At 40.0% G+C, this 12584-nt stretch overlaps 3 protein-coding genes across 3 annotated transcripts in view; all 3 read right to left on the bottom strand.

Moving 5' to 3' along the window:
* The window catches only part of LOC146484509 (uncharacterized), a 278821-nt gene extending 269830 nt beyond the window's left edge, over positions 1-8991 (bottom strand). The window contains exon 1 of the mRNA XM_085104600.1: positions 8953-8991. The gene's annotated coding sequence lies outside the window, so the exon portion shown is untranslated. The remainder of the gene's footprint in view (positions 1-8952) is intronic.
* LOC146484510 (uncharacterized) lies at positions 3300-5261 on the bottom strand. The gene is made up of 4 exons (XM_085104601.1): positions 5091-5261; positions 4876-4974; positions 4592-4718; positions 3300-3904 (listed from the first exon to the last, which is right to left on the bottom strand). Exons 1-4 carry the CDS (start codon positions 5118-5120, stop codon positions 3561-3563), a joined length of 600 nt encoding a protein of 199 aa, XP_084960727.1. The 5' UTR covers positions 5121-5261; the 3' UTR covers positions 3300-3560.
* LOC146484508 (uncharacterized) lies at positions 6773-9950 on the bottom strand. Its single transcript, XM_085104482.1, has 4 exons — positions 9933-9950; positions 9738-9842; positions 8551-8638; positions 6773-8040 (listed from the first exon to the last, which is right to left on the bottom strand). Exons 1-4 carry the CDS (start codon positions 9948-9950, stop codon positions 7364-7366), a joined length of 888 nt encoding a protein of 295 aa, XP_084960608.1. The 3' UTR covers positions 6773-7363.
* Between the last annotated feature and the right edge of the window lie 2634 nt (positions 9951-12584).

Raw genomic sequence — 12584 nt, 5'->3', positions numbered from 1 at the left:
TCGCATTTTCCCTCACCTATACCAAAAATGAGAAGATCTCTGACGTTACCAGTAGCTTTATAGATCATATACCTGAGTGACTAATTGGTTCATGCTTGGCGTGCGCATATTAATCCATCAAATATTTTCGTTAGCGCGCGATTGGTCTAGACGCCTCACGTGACCGAATATACCCCAGCTAAAACTGGGGAATATCTGATGATATTCCCCAAGTGATATTCCGCAATTTCAAAGGCTGCAAGGCGCTTCTTGTTTACAATTAAAATTAATGTAAAGATGGGGGAACGGTTTGTTTTTGTGACAGAAGGAGAGATAAACCTGCTGGTCGATAAAGCAGTATCAGAAAACAACATACGCTCAAAACGTTTTTGACGATAAACTGTTCTTAAACAAAATGTTCAAATACTCAAGCTCGTTGCTATATGTTGCGAAAAATATTTGAAGGATAATAACAACAATAGCCTCCATTTGGCTTTTTTGTCCTTGGACATTATCTGCTCCTCGAAGCTCACAGTTTTCCTCGAGCTTCGTTCTCGGAAAACTGTTCGCTATCAGAACAGATAATGTCCGCGGACAAATATCTGAGCATATTTTCGCGCCAAATGGAGGCTATTGTTTATTTCGAGTTATTGATACACGCGGGAAGTTTGGAAAGCACGAGAGAAGCGTAAGAGTTGCTCGAGGCGCAGCCGAGTGCAACTCTAGCTTCTTGTAAGTGAGTGCTCTCCAAACTTCCCAAGTGCATCCATAACTCTTTATAAACACAGCTGAAAGCATGAACCAATTCTTTTATAACATAATATACCATAAGATGAAAACTGCTATCGCATTTTTAAAACTTACTTCACCAACGTTTATGCAAAGAAACTCAGTTAGACGAAAACAGTGAATTCCACGCGGGAATGAAACCAGCTGTTGAACACTGAGACACTTCGAAAAATAAACAAAAGGAAAGAAAGCTATATAAATGGAACGAAATGAGACTCCAACCTGAAGTAATATCTACCAGGACACCTTAATTTATTTCACTCATTGACTCAAACATAAGCAATTTCTAAACTAATGCAAAGATAAAACTTTACAAGAAACAGCTCTGACAAATCTCAATTTGTCAAAAATGATGTGGTCTTGTACTTTAATTTAACGTTCAAATGTCAAAAAAAGTCTTGATTCGTTTGTTTTCTCTTGGACCAGCCCGATCTCACTGATAATGTAGTCACGTTTTGAGCTTAATCAGTGAAACTTTCAAAAGCACTGATAGTCGCTATGTTTAATAGTCCTTGTCGATTTCCTGGGATTTGTGAACCAATATTTGACTAGTTTGTAAATATAACCAAAAAATAAATATTGAACTAATTTCTTTTTGAAGACGGTATGAATAATCTAATATCTACTCTAGAAATCCTAAAATTAAAAAAAAAAAGTGCTCAAGAAGCTGAAACTGTCAATTTCTCGGATTCAACCCATTTCAGTGACACGGTATCGTGAAGGGAATTTACTAAAATGAAATTTAAAGAACTGGATATTATAAAGTCCTAACTCAATCTCACTCAAGATGTTGTATTCCCGGTCCATTTCAAGTAAAGGCTGTTCCTAAATTCGAGAAAGAAATTTTCAGCCTATCTGAGAATGCAGTTAAGTTTAACTGTTTCTCTCCTCATCTTTTCGTCGTTTGGTTTTGCGACGAATGTTAGTTCTGTCTTTCGAGCAAGGAACACTCGGTGGTTTGGGAACATTGGCTGTCGTCTCCGAAACTTCCTCGGTTGAAATATTCTTGTCTAGAGGACAAAGCTGAGGGGAAGTGTTTCCTGTACAAGTGATATTTCCGTTACGAATTTTAGCAGGTGGAAGTCTGATAGTTTCTGAGCTTGCCCGTGGGCTTCGCTTGAGAGTATTGTCGCAAACAACAACATTTTGCAAAGATCCCGAGTTCGCTTTGGAATTGCCATCAATCTTGGGAAGAAACGGTGCTCGTCTTGCTGATTTTAGTTCTTCACTGGAGAGCCTTAAAGGCGACTTTTTTCCCACCGCAGGAAGGCAATTCAATGTCACGTCACCTTTTGAAGTTCTGTAAACTTCTGCGATATTTGACGGCTTCCCTTCCACTCTAGAGATCAACGGAGATCGGCTTGTAGTCCATGAAGAAGACGGCGCGGCTCTCGCATACTGCGTATAACTTTGACTGCCATTCATAAATTTGTTTGGCACGTACACTGGACCAAGTAGCTGATCGCTTGCTCTGCCATTTTCAACTTCACTATAAGGTGTCGGCGGCCGATCCATGTTAGAAACCTTTCGCAAGGCTAAAACAGCCGGTTCGATGCAACGTGTTACGGCAATTGAATCATGACTACCCCTTCGCGTCTTCGGAATTTGATTTTCTCTCGAAGCCTTGTTAGGCGACTGTTTTTTCTTCATTTAGAGTTGTTTTAGCACAGAATTGAGCCACTTCACTGTCAACAAAATTTTTCAATTTTCACTTACGCGCTGGCGCGTGTAAACGTCATAATGGCGCGCGCTTGTCGCTAATTGGTTCTGTTTGGTGCTAAACAGCCAATCAGAACACGAGGAAACCTTTTCGAAAGCCTACTTGGAAATCACCTCGGAGGTAGGAGCTTTTCCAAATTTTGTGACCATTTTCACTGCGGTGGTTTGACAGATTATGCCCACATAATTTGGATCATTCTTCAATAGTTGCAGCTTCGGGCATTATGCCAGCATAATAGTTCTATTTTGCAGCATAACAGAGCTATTTTGTATTCGTTCTCATGACTATTGCCTTACTTCAGTACCGGAAGAATGTGGTAGACACGGCAAAGTCTTTCAAAATAGGTCGCTTTCCTGAACGACTCCTCAAGTTAAAGAGCTGTGGCATGAAATGGAACGTTTACAGGTCGAATTTTAGGACATATTCTTTCCTGTTTAGTATAATCAGATTTGTCCAATGTTTGCCAATTCATTTGATAAATATATATTTTTCTTAGGGTTGCGAGTAATTTTCGTGACAATTCCCTGGATACGACCAGCTGTTTTCCTTGACGACCCTTGGCGCTTCCCTAGCTATCCTTCTTTGTTTTCGTTGACAAGATATTACCGTTAAATAATGGAAAAAAGCGACCACGAAAAAACCTGCCGTGTCCATTGAATTCTAGACTGCGAGCAGTCGCACGTTTTTCCTCAGATCACGCAAAGTGACGGTAAAATTATGCAAGGAGAAGATAGAGGCTTCTCGCAGTCTACTTGAATTCCTCTCCAAAATGACTAAGTTTGTATAAATGCAAGAAATAAGAGCTGTGCAATATGTCTAAACATCTATAAATTTAATGCTCCTATCCAGATAACTAGGATTTTTAAGTAAGCGATCAACATAAAAATAGAAATTGCTAACAACAGCTCAGTGTGTTTCACGCTCACTTTTCACAGTAACAACACCTAAAAAATATCAACATAATTTGCAACTATCATAAACAAGTTAGACCATGTGTTTTGACACCTGGAATTCCTCAAGCGTTTCTCAGTTTTTCCCAAACAAATACCTCTGGAAGTTCAACTGTCAATTGTCAAATACAAGTTTTATTCTCGTCAAGTTTTCTTGCATCGGTTTCTTTGATTAGCGGGCATTCAACAGATTGCGGAAAAGCACACAGAGGTTCTCCTCTTATATGATCAAAATTGTTTGAAGAGACACACAATGGCGTAAAAACACGAGGTGTGGGCCTAAATATCGGCGGATAAACTCTAGTTTCGTGCATTTGTCTCGTGTAGAGCGGTGAAGGATCGTACTCTACTGGAAGATCACAACAGGTTGGGAATTTCCCCGAGAATATTGCCGGTCCTGTAGGAACTGTGTTTGGGTCTAAAAATGGAGGACGTTCCTCGCCAAGTTCAACAGAACTCGAGGTTCCTGAAAGAGAAGGGGAAATTAGAAAGGATATATCAAATAGCTAGAGTAAAGGGTTAAATAGGAGTGACTGATGAAGCATCAATGGATGAAAATAAGTTGAATGAACAATAGTAATCAACGCTATTCACAAATGATGACGCGTGTGACAGGTTTAAAACGATTCAAGGCTCACTTTTATTTACATGCAGTACACTTTTTTGCTCCCAGAAGCAGAGTCATCATTTAAAGCTTGAAATAATTACAATAGCCGATGATTCTCTATCTAAAAATGTTCTCGTTCAAAATGGTTTTTATTTTCATAATGGTAAAATCTAATTAACATTTTCGATACACTGATTTTCATTTTCAACAAGGCAAGGTAAGAAACTCCGAAAATTAGTTTTCCCGAAATGATTTCTGTTCTATCTGAAAGTAAATTAGTTTATATTCCTAGACGAACTTTTATTTATTCTGATGCCAGCGCAAACATATGACTGCATATTTCTTTCGAGCGCAAATGCATACAACCTCCACGAGTTTACAGTTGAACCTCCATATCGAGAAAGTCAGATTATCAATTAAATAAATTTCGACCACAGCCGAAAACATTCAAAGAAGGAAAGCAATGCTGGCATAACCTGCTTTTTGAAGAGCAAAGAATTTCTAATTATATAAAAAATGTAAATTGAGTGTAAAGTTGAAATTTACCCGTTGGACTCTCTGGCACGTCTGCTTGCATCATCTTGTCGGCTGAGAGCTTATTGTTCATTTTCCGAATGAATTCAACGGTGATCTCAAGAATTTCAGCTTTTTCAAGCCTGCAGCCTTTTTTAATCTATAGCAAAGGGGAAAAAGCATAAGAAATTTGAAAAGTCTCTGTTTTGTGTTTCACGTGAAACAAACAAATAAACAGGAAAAAAAGATCAAGCCTCGTGCTTGTGCAAAATTCAATGAAGCAGCTGAAAGCAGCGTTTGGCAAAGCCAAAACTTACCTCCAATTCCTTGGCCTCAGGAATAAGCTGTTTAATTTGAGATAGGCAATCATTGATTCTTCTTCGTCTTTTGCGCTCCATTTCCGGTTTTCTAGGAGACTTGATGAAAGTTTCATGAAAATTAAAGACATTTTTCACGTAGCCAAAACAACAAACACACGATGGCCTTTGACACAAGCTGAAAGAAAGTTTAGCAAATAAAATCGACTGCATACCTGGCGCTTAGCATTTGAATGTCTAGGCATTTCGTCAATTCTTTAGGGAGGACGTTTTGAAGCAAAATTGTCTCTTTAAACCTGGTAAATTATTCGACCAGAGTGAAAAGAATCGCTGTAATATTTTATGAGTCGTGCGTCAAACTCGTGTCGCAAGTTTGACGCTCTTTCAGCGCGTGGTAGACAATTTCCATCTGGGTCGGGTGGGCGGGTAAGGAACACAAGGCATGCAAGCTTGTACGCTTTTTTATCTGGCCACCAATATGTCGATTTGCCTTCGATTACTTAAGGTTTTTAAAAATCTGCTACCTTGTGAAAGCTTTCCATGCTGACATGTGGGAAGAACAAATGCTGGGTAGTTCATTTGGTATATCCAACATTACGAACGCAACCTCGTGCCCGAAGCTTTTCCCTTGTAAAATGGAGCCCCTCCCCACTTTACAAGGGAAAAGCTTTGGTAACGAGGTTGTGCCAAACGAAAAAAAATGCGAGAAGAGCCATTCATTAAATAGATAAGTAATTAAACGTTGGAAGCCTACGAAAGGAAGGAAGGAAGGCAGGAAGGAAGGAAGGAAGGAAGGAAGGAAGAGGGAGGGATGAAAGAATGAATGAACGAACGAACGAACGAACGACTAATTTGGTCTGTCAGTACAAACAGTTTTTTTTTTTTTTGTGTGGGTGCACTCGAGTCAGAACTGTCCCCAGGCGAAAGTGGCATGCTATTATACAAGTCTCGCTTCCCTGCGACAGTTTCAAGGCCTTTAGATCGCTCAAAAGCTGTCAAGGTCGAATGGCTTTTCGCGTGCGTTTTAACCTGCGATCAGGTCCAATTTTAGCAGTTCTGTGGTGTCAAGGACAGTCACAGAATTTTATACGAAGAAAAATAAAAATAAACAGCTGATCGAAGGTTTTTGCGTTTCAACCTTGCAATTAGGCACAACGACAGGTCGTTCCAGGAAGTCTCGACCAGTTTTGTTGATTTGTCTGGAGTGATCAGCCTTTTCCATGAAACTAGTTTTTCAGCGCGCCTCGCTTTCAAAAAGAGGCTTAAAAGGTACCTCAAAGAAACGAATTGAGCACAGTATGAGCACTGATTCATCAGATATTGGCAGTGCCATCCGAAAAGTTGGTAAGCAAAAGCTACCAAATTAACCAACAGAAGACAGTTGACTCCAGTACAACATGACCGTGTAAAATATCAAATGATGTAAACAAGAAACAACAAGTTCGCCACCGCCGTTAATATTAAAATTTATTTTTTACATTTCTAGAAAACACCTATATTTATACCTATATACCTATAGCAGATACAAACTCAACATTTTGGTGAAACGCTACTGTCCTCTCAAACTCCCCAGCGACTACCTTGTGTAAAAAAACCCCATCTTTTTTGGGAGATAAGTGTTGATCACTTTAAAGCAACTGAGCCGCGCGAACTCCTCAAGCGATTTCCTCCCGTTTATACCTTGAATAGCGTCGGCAAAGAAGAACTTCGCATGAATTTTTACTTTGTCCAAGTTGTTAACTCTTGAGTGTGTGGCGTGTCTTCACCAGTTCACAATTACGGAAACAAAAACGCAACGTCAAATTGAAGCTGATTAACGTGTTTTCGGTTCATGGAGACCACCAAAACGAAAACATTTTTTCACCAAAGGCCATGCCCCCGTTTTGCTCCGTTAATGAGAAAAGAGAAACTCGGAGGCGCACTAACCCGGCATCATCTGGAAATGATGGCTGTAGTCACCGCAGAGATGGTTCACGCTGAAAGATTGATGTTACGTTTCGGTCTGACTTCGTAAAAAGCATGCGGGGAGTAGCTTATTGTCGCGGGCCGCGGGTAAATTGTCGGCGCTAACCTTAATCCTAACCTCCGACCCCCGACAGTTACATTCTCCATGGAATGCGTGATAGTTACCTTATACTTAATTGAACTGGTTCTCGCTTTTTTTTTTTTATAGCTTTTAGCTTACAATGATTGGACACATAATGCTCAGTCTTGTTCCTTTGTTTTTTAGTTTGAAAGCGTCCAAGATCTGGGTTGGCTGGTAGGAACACAGAAAGTGCGCTGAAAAAAAACGAAGGAAATGGCCCGGCAAACGGGGATTAAAGCATCATGTTCAAGTTTTGGAGGATTTGTCGTGTGGGCGTTTGCCAACTTTTTTGAAGTTCAGTTTGCCAATGAATAGTTTGTAAACTTGCGCTTTGTCGCTTGAAGGCACTGGCTTCTGAGATACGTTGTCTGTAGACGCGCATGCTTTAACGTTTCCCTTTATTTATCTTTCATAAGCCCAGGGTCTCCAAAGATTTTGTGTCTCTGGTACAAAAGGCGACGACACAATACCAACAAGCAGCGGTGTTTCTGGAAGGATCGGGTGTCGAATTGTTCCTTGAGATATAGAGGCCAAATCGAACTGAGATATCTGTGTACTTTCTGAGAAATTTGCTGAGGATAAAGCGCCTTGGGAAGCTTGCGGAACATTCAAGACATTCGTAGAGCTGATTGAGTTGCACAGAGATCGAAGAGCTTGCAGAGGAGGAGTATACGACGTTGCTGTCTCCATAGCAACAATGTTGCTAGGTTGCACTTGATCGCTCGAAACCCAGAAGTTATTTTTACTGGGCACCATATTGGATTGGCAAGACCACCCTCCACAAGATTCCAAATGTGATGTTGGTTGCAAAGAAGATGAAGTACCATTCACGTCGCATCGTGATTCCCTCGGCGACAAAATCAGGTTTTGTTGACATGCAGTGGTCGAATCCTGAGATACTTCTACCTTGCTGTAAAGTTTGCTGTTTTGATTTCCAGATAGTACCTCCTGGTTGTATCCTGTTTCTTCCATATATCGTTGAACTTGTTTCATGCAAAGATCACATGGGCAGCAGCCATGTTGGTAAGGAGACGCCCCTTGAATAACTGTTGACTTCCAAGGTTGAAAAATCTCGTTTTCTGTACAAAAAATAACAGAGAGTGGCTGTATAATGTTATAGAATCTTGCGCAATTTAGACATAGCCCACTATCCCTCTAAAGCTGTTGTTATTTTCACTAAAGCTTAACAAAAAAATAATACAGTATATAGCAACAATTGCCTAAGGTGTACTGAGGCAGAGAACAAATCGTATCAAGAGTTCCTGGTGGTTCTTGATCATTTTAATGGTTGATGATTCCATATTCCATTCCATGTTTTCATTTTGTCGATTTACTACTTCAGACGAAACGGGCTTCATTCGTGATCACTCTTGGGCCAAAATAAAGATTGAAAACCAAAAAAAGTGAATTTCTTCGTTACTTTTGGCCACCTATTTTTTTTTCCCTGCTGTGATTAAGTTTTCTTTTTTCTTTTTCGCCCTTGCGCACAATTCCAATGTCTTCTTCTTGTCGCACTCCCAACGAAGATGAAAAACATCATCGTGAAAGCATCTGCACGTGTTGGGTGCCTATGCTTGAAAACAACTGACCTTGGTTTCTATGGAGATCGCCTGAGCGAATGTAATCTATAGCAAGCTGCAAGATCTTTGTCTGTCTCAAACGGCAGCCTTGTGCTGTCTGGAGAAAAGAACACTGATTCTTTAGTCATGTTTGCCTCCACTGTAAGTAAACAAGAAGCAAAAAGGCCTTTTTGAGCGAAGAAAGTTAAGAGAATGGGGCTGACTTTTTGATTGCAGTTGAAAACCACTGGCCAATTGATTGTAATTTCATTTCCTACAATAACTGTCAAAATTCCCGCTAGCTGATTGGCTCGTAGCTATTGTCTATAAGAGTACAGACAACAAAAGTGACGTCAGATGTAACGCGCGCACTTTCTTAACGGAAAATAAAGCCAATTCCGCTCGTACGTTTTCCACGTTATTGTAAAAAACAAATCGACGGCAGTTTTCTATGGTCTATGCTCTTATAGACCTTGAAATTCAGTACGCCATATAAAATGTTCCAAACTCGACAGCTGAAACGTTCATCATGCAAGTTACAAACTCTTTTCTAAGAAGAAACAAAAATGAGCGAAGTTTTAATCAAGCTATCTCGTAAATTGCCTGCCTTGCACGTGGGAGAGGTTCCCTGCAAGGAAATTGGAAGGGACTTTGAGAATGTCTAGTCGAAGGGGCGCTAGGCCTGGACAGGTGGTTTTTCCTCGATCGAGTCCGCGCCGTCTGCTTGCTCTCAGTAAAACGAGAGAGTAGTTTACTAACATCACAGGGAGGGATTATCGAGCTAATCATGTCACGCACATACAGTCACAGAAAATACTTTTTATTACTACGCTTCAATTCCAAAACAGACTGAGCCTTTAAACAGGCTCCTATTATAGAAAATTAGGCGAAACATGAATGGCCGGAACATAAACCAGCCCTTGCAGCTGACCCGTTAACCTATAAAACCCTTCAAACTAAACTTAAAACCTAGTAAAGAGAACTTTTCTTCCTTGTCACAGAAACCGCCTATTTAAAAGGTTGCGACACTGATAGACTGAAATATAGTATCACAAAAAGCTTAAACACACTGCGAAGGGGGAAAGTTGTTTAATACATAGTTTTTAACGTAATTATCTCATATTCATTTAATTGTTAGTTAGGTTCCCCTATTAATCGAGGGATCTCCCCCTGCTAGATACTTTTTGACAAGTTAATAAAGTTCATTCACTCGTTACCCGTTTTCTAGCTTCTGGGATAAGCAAGGCTAGCTCCTCCAAGCTTTCCTTGATCTTTTCTCTGCGCTGTTTCTCAATACACTGCTTTCTCAGCTTGCGTTTGACCTGCTATTTGAACAGTAAAACAGAAAATAAAATCGCCGATCAATTATCATCGCTTTACCGTCAAAGAAATGGATGACCTAGTTTTCTTACCTTAGATAGCTTTTCCATGGCTAAAATGCCTCAATTATGCCAAACTGTTTTCCAAGGTTTAAAGCGACATGCACGAGCTCACTGCAAGCGGAATTTGTAGTTCGTTCTTCGCCCAAGGCTGAATGACACTGAATACTTCATGATCGACCGGTAGAAAGTCTCGCTCATTCAAGTTCAATTCCGCATAGTAGCGGAAACCTTTCATGTGGGCAGAAATACCCGTGTGAAAGTATTTCACAAGGCTTTTTGTTTCCCCAGTTTTGAAAGAACTTTTCAAAAAATATGTACTGTTTTTTTGTTCTTTTTACAAAAATAATGTTGAGTAATATTCGTGACACCATCTGTGACGAAATCAAAAGCCAATATTTATGAAGAAAGGCGACTGAGAAAAGTGCGTGAAAATAAAGGTGAAAGTCTCTTTATACAGCTGCGTGAATGCGACAATGTCTCCGATTAATTCGAAACGTGCAAAGCTGTCAGATTTGAGACTAAACACAAAGATGCAGTACAGTAACTGCTATTTGGGGCTCGCGAACAACGCGAACGCGTCATATTGAACTGAAATGATCAAAGTTTATAGAAGAGAACGAAGCAAATGATCTTCAATTCTTGATGCAAAATTTCATTCACGCCATTGTCAATTAATCACACGCTGAATTTTCTCTCCACGATTTTCCGACCGATTTTCTGTACCGCAGAGATGAAAAGATTGGTTGGCCTCAGGATTGGCCTTAATTACACTTTGGTAGGTCTTTATAGCTTCACGTGGGAAAACCAAAATAGAGAACTCGTAATTTTGAATTGAAGAATACTTTCAAAATAAAAATTAAGCAAAGCAGGACAGGAGAAGAATACAGAAAGTCTTATTTTGACCAGAATACACAAAGTGTTTACCAAATCCCACCAGAGAAACCTTGTTTATTGGCCTTTTTGCCCCCCACCCCACTCCCTCCTGCAAAAATAAAACAAACGGACAAAAAAACAGATAACACGTGCAATGAAAACCAACGTTTTATAACAGTTTACGACCTGTCAAATATTTCATCAAGGTCGATTTTATCGAAATAAAAAGCAGATAACTCTTTGCAGAAGTGCAAATTGACGTTTTGAAAACAAAAAGGTTAAAACCCTTCTCGTTTTTCTTCGACTAATTGATTCATGTTCACCTGGGTAGAAGGGGGAGTAAAAGATATTGTCAGAGGAGATTTGCTGTTGGATAAAATTGGCAAACAAACATGTTGGCGACAAAAGAACTGGCTTCTCAAAGAAATTCTCGTCTCTTTTGAACAGCATTTTAGTGTTTGTAAAATCGCATTTGACCTGTGGATACTTGCCAGACATTTGTTGCTTACTTTAAATGCCTTGAGGAGAGCTTTTCTTTGGAACGTTAGCGTGTTATAAAATGAGTTTGCTTATGTTTCCTACAAAGCCCGAAAATTCAAAGTTTGCCAAAGTTTCAGAGTGCAAACGCTGCAGAGGAAAGTTTAATTATAGTGACCGCTTAAACTGAAAGTTGTTCTGTTTTGACTGGACGCACGATTGCAGCACGTGTTAGGGAATATTTTTGAAACAAAAGGCACACGCCAAGAAACGTCGCGAAAGTTTACGACCTGTTAAAAATCCAAGCAAGATTCAAATAAAAGCAGATCAACTCTTTATATGGCAGAAATTAACACAATATTGCATTTTTCATGGGCAAAAGATGGATGTTCGTATGGGTGATTCAGGACTGTTATAAAAGATTTGCCTGACGAGTCATTCAAATTCAACAGACACCTCATCCTCTTTGTGAAAAAATTCGGACTGTATTGTGTTTCTTGAGGCTCATTTACACGCACCAATTATCATGTTTCCCCCCCGAATAGCAAGTTCAATCGTATGGTCCAACTTACACGTTACAATTTGTCGGCCGATTTCTGTTTCTGTTGATGTAACGCACGGCCTGATTTAAAACGTCTTCAGCACTGCTACTGATTTTTAAAGTTTCGTCCGCTCACTCATCTTAAAAATTGGGCCAAACCTGCCTGATTAATCGGTACGTTTAGCTAGGCTGCAAATTCTTAATGTTACTTTTCGCGAACGAGAGAGCCCTCAGTTGATTGGGAGGGGAGGGAAAGGTGGAACATCAAGGAAATCACGTGACACAGACGTGTGCGCCCGCAATACTGCACGCTACGATTCGTGTTTCAGCGCAAGCGCAACATCACGTGATTTTTCAGTGAGTGTTAATCGACGATTTTTAGCGCCACAAACTTGGGCGTTAAGCTGATACCATTAAAACATGAAGGCGTTAACGATTTTTGAAAGCCCATTTCTCGAGCTTCCATTACGTTGCAAGTTTTTTAACGTGATTAAAAAAACCCGCAATGTGCTGGCAGCGCAAACATTGCACAGAAAATCATCTCCTTGTCCACTGTTACACGAACAGAACTTTCTGCCCAGCCCTGTAGCGTCTCCGTTAATTACATTTCCTATGATACATGTTGAGTCTAATTTTTTGAACCATTAAGGCATTTTATCGTTGCTGCATTTTTGCGTTGCTTCTCATGACCTCAACGTTTAATCAAGTAGCGATTTTGTAAGTGAAAAGTAGATTTTGGTCAGCTAAGGAGCGAAAGCGTAAGAACAAAGGAAAAAAGAACTTCAACTCGG

This window comes from Pavona decussata, unplaced genomic scaffold (assembly GCF_977016875.1).
Source record: "Pavona decussata unplaced genomic scaffold, jaPavDecu1.1 SCAFFOLD_32, whole genome shotgun sequence".
Lineage (NCBI taxonomy): Eukaryota > Metazoa > Cnidaria > Anthozoa > Scleractinia > Agariciidae > Pavona > Pavona decussata.
Note: the sequence above shows the minus strand (reverse complement) of the source record. Positions and strands in the feature narration are given on the sequence as shown.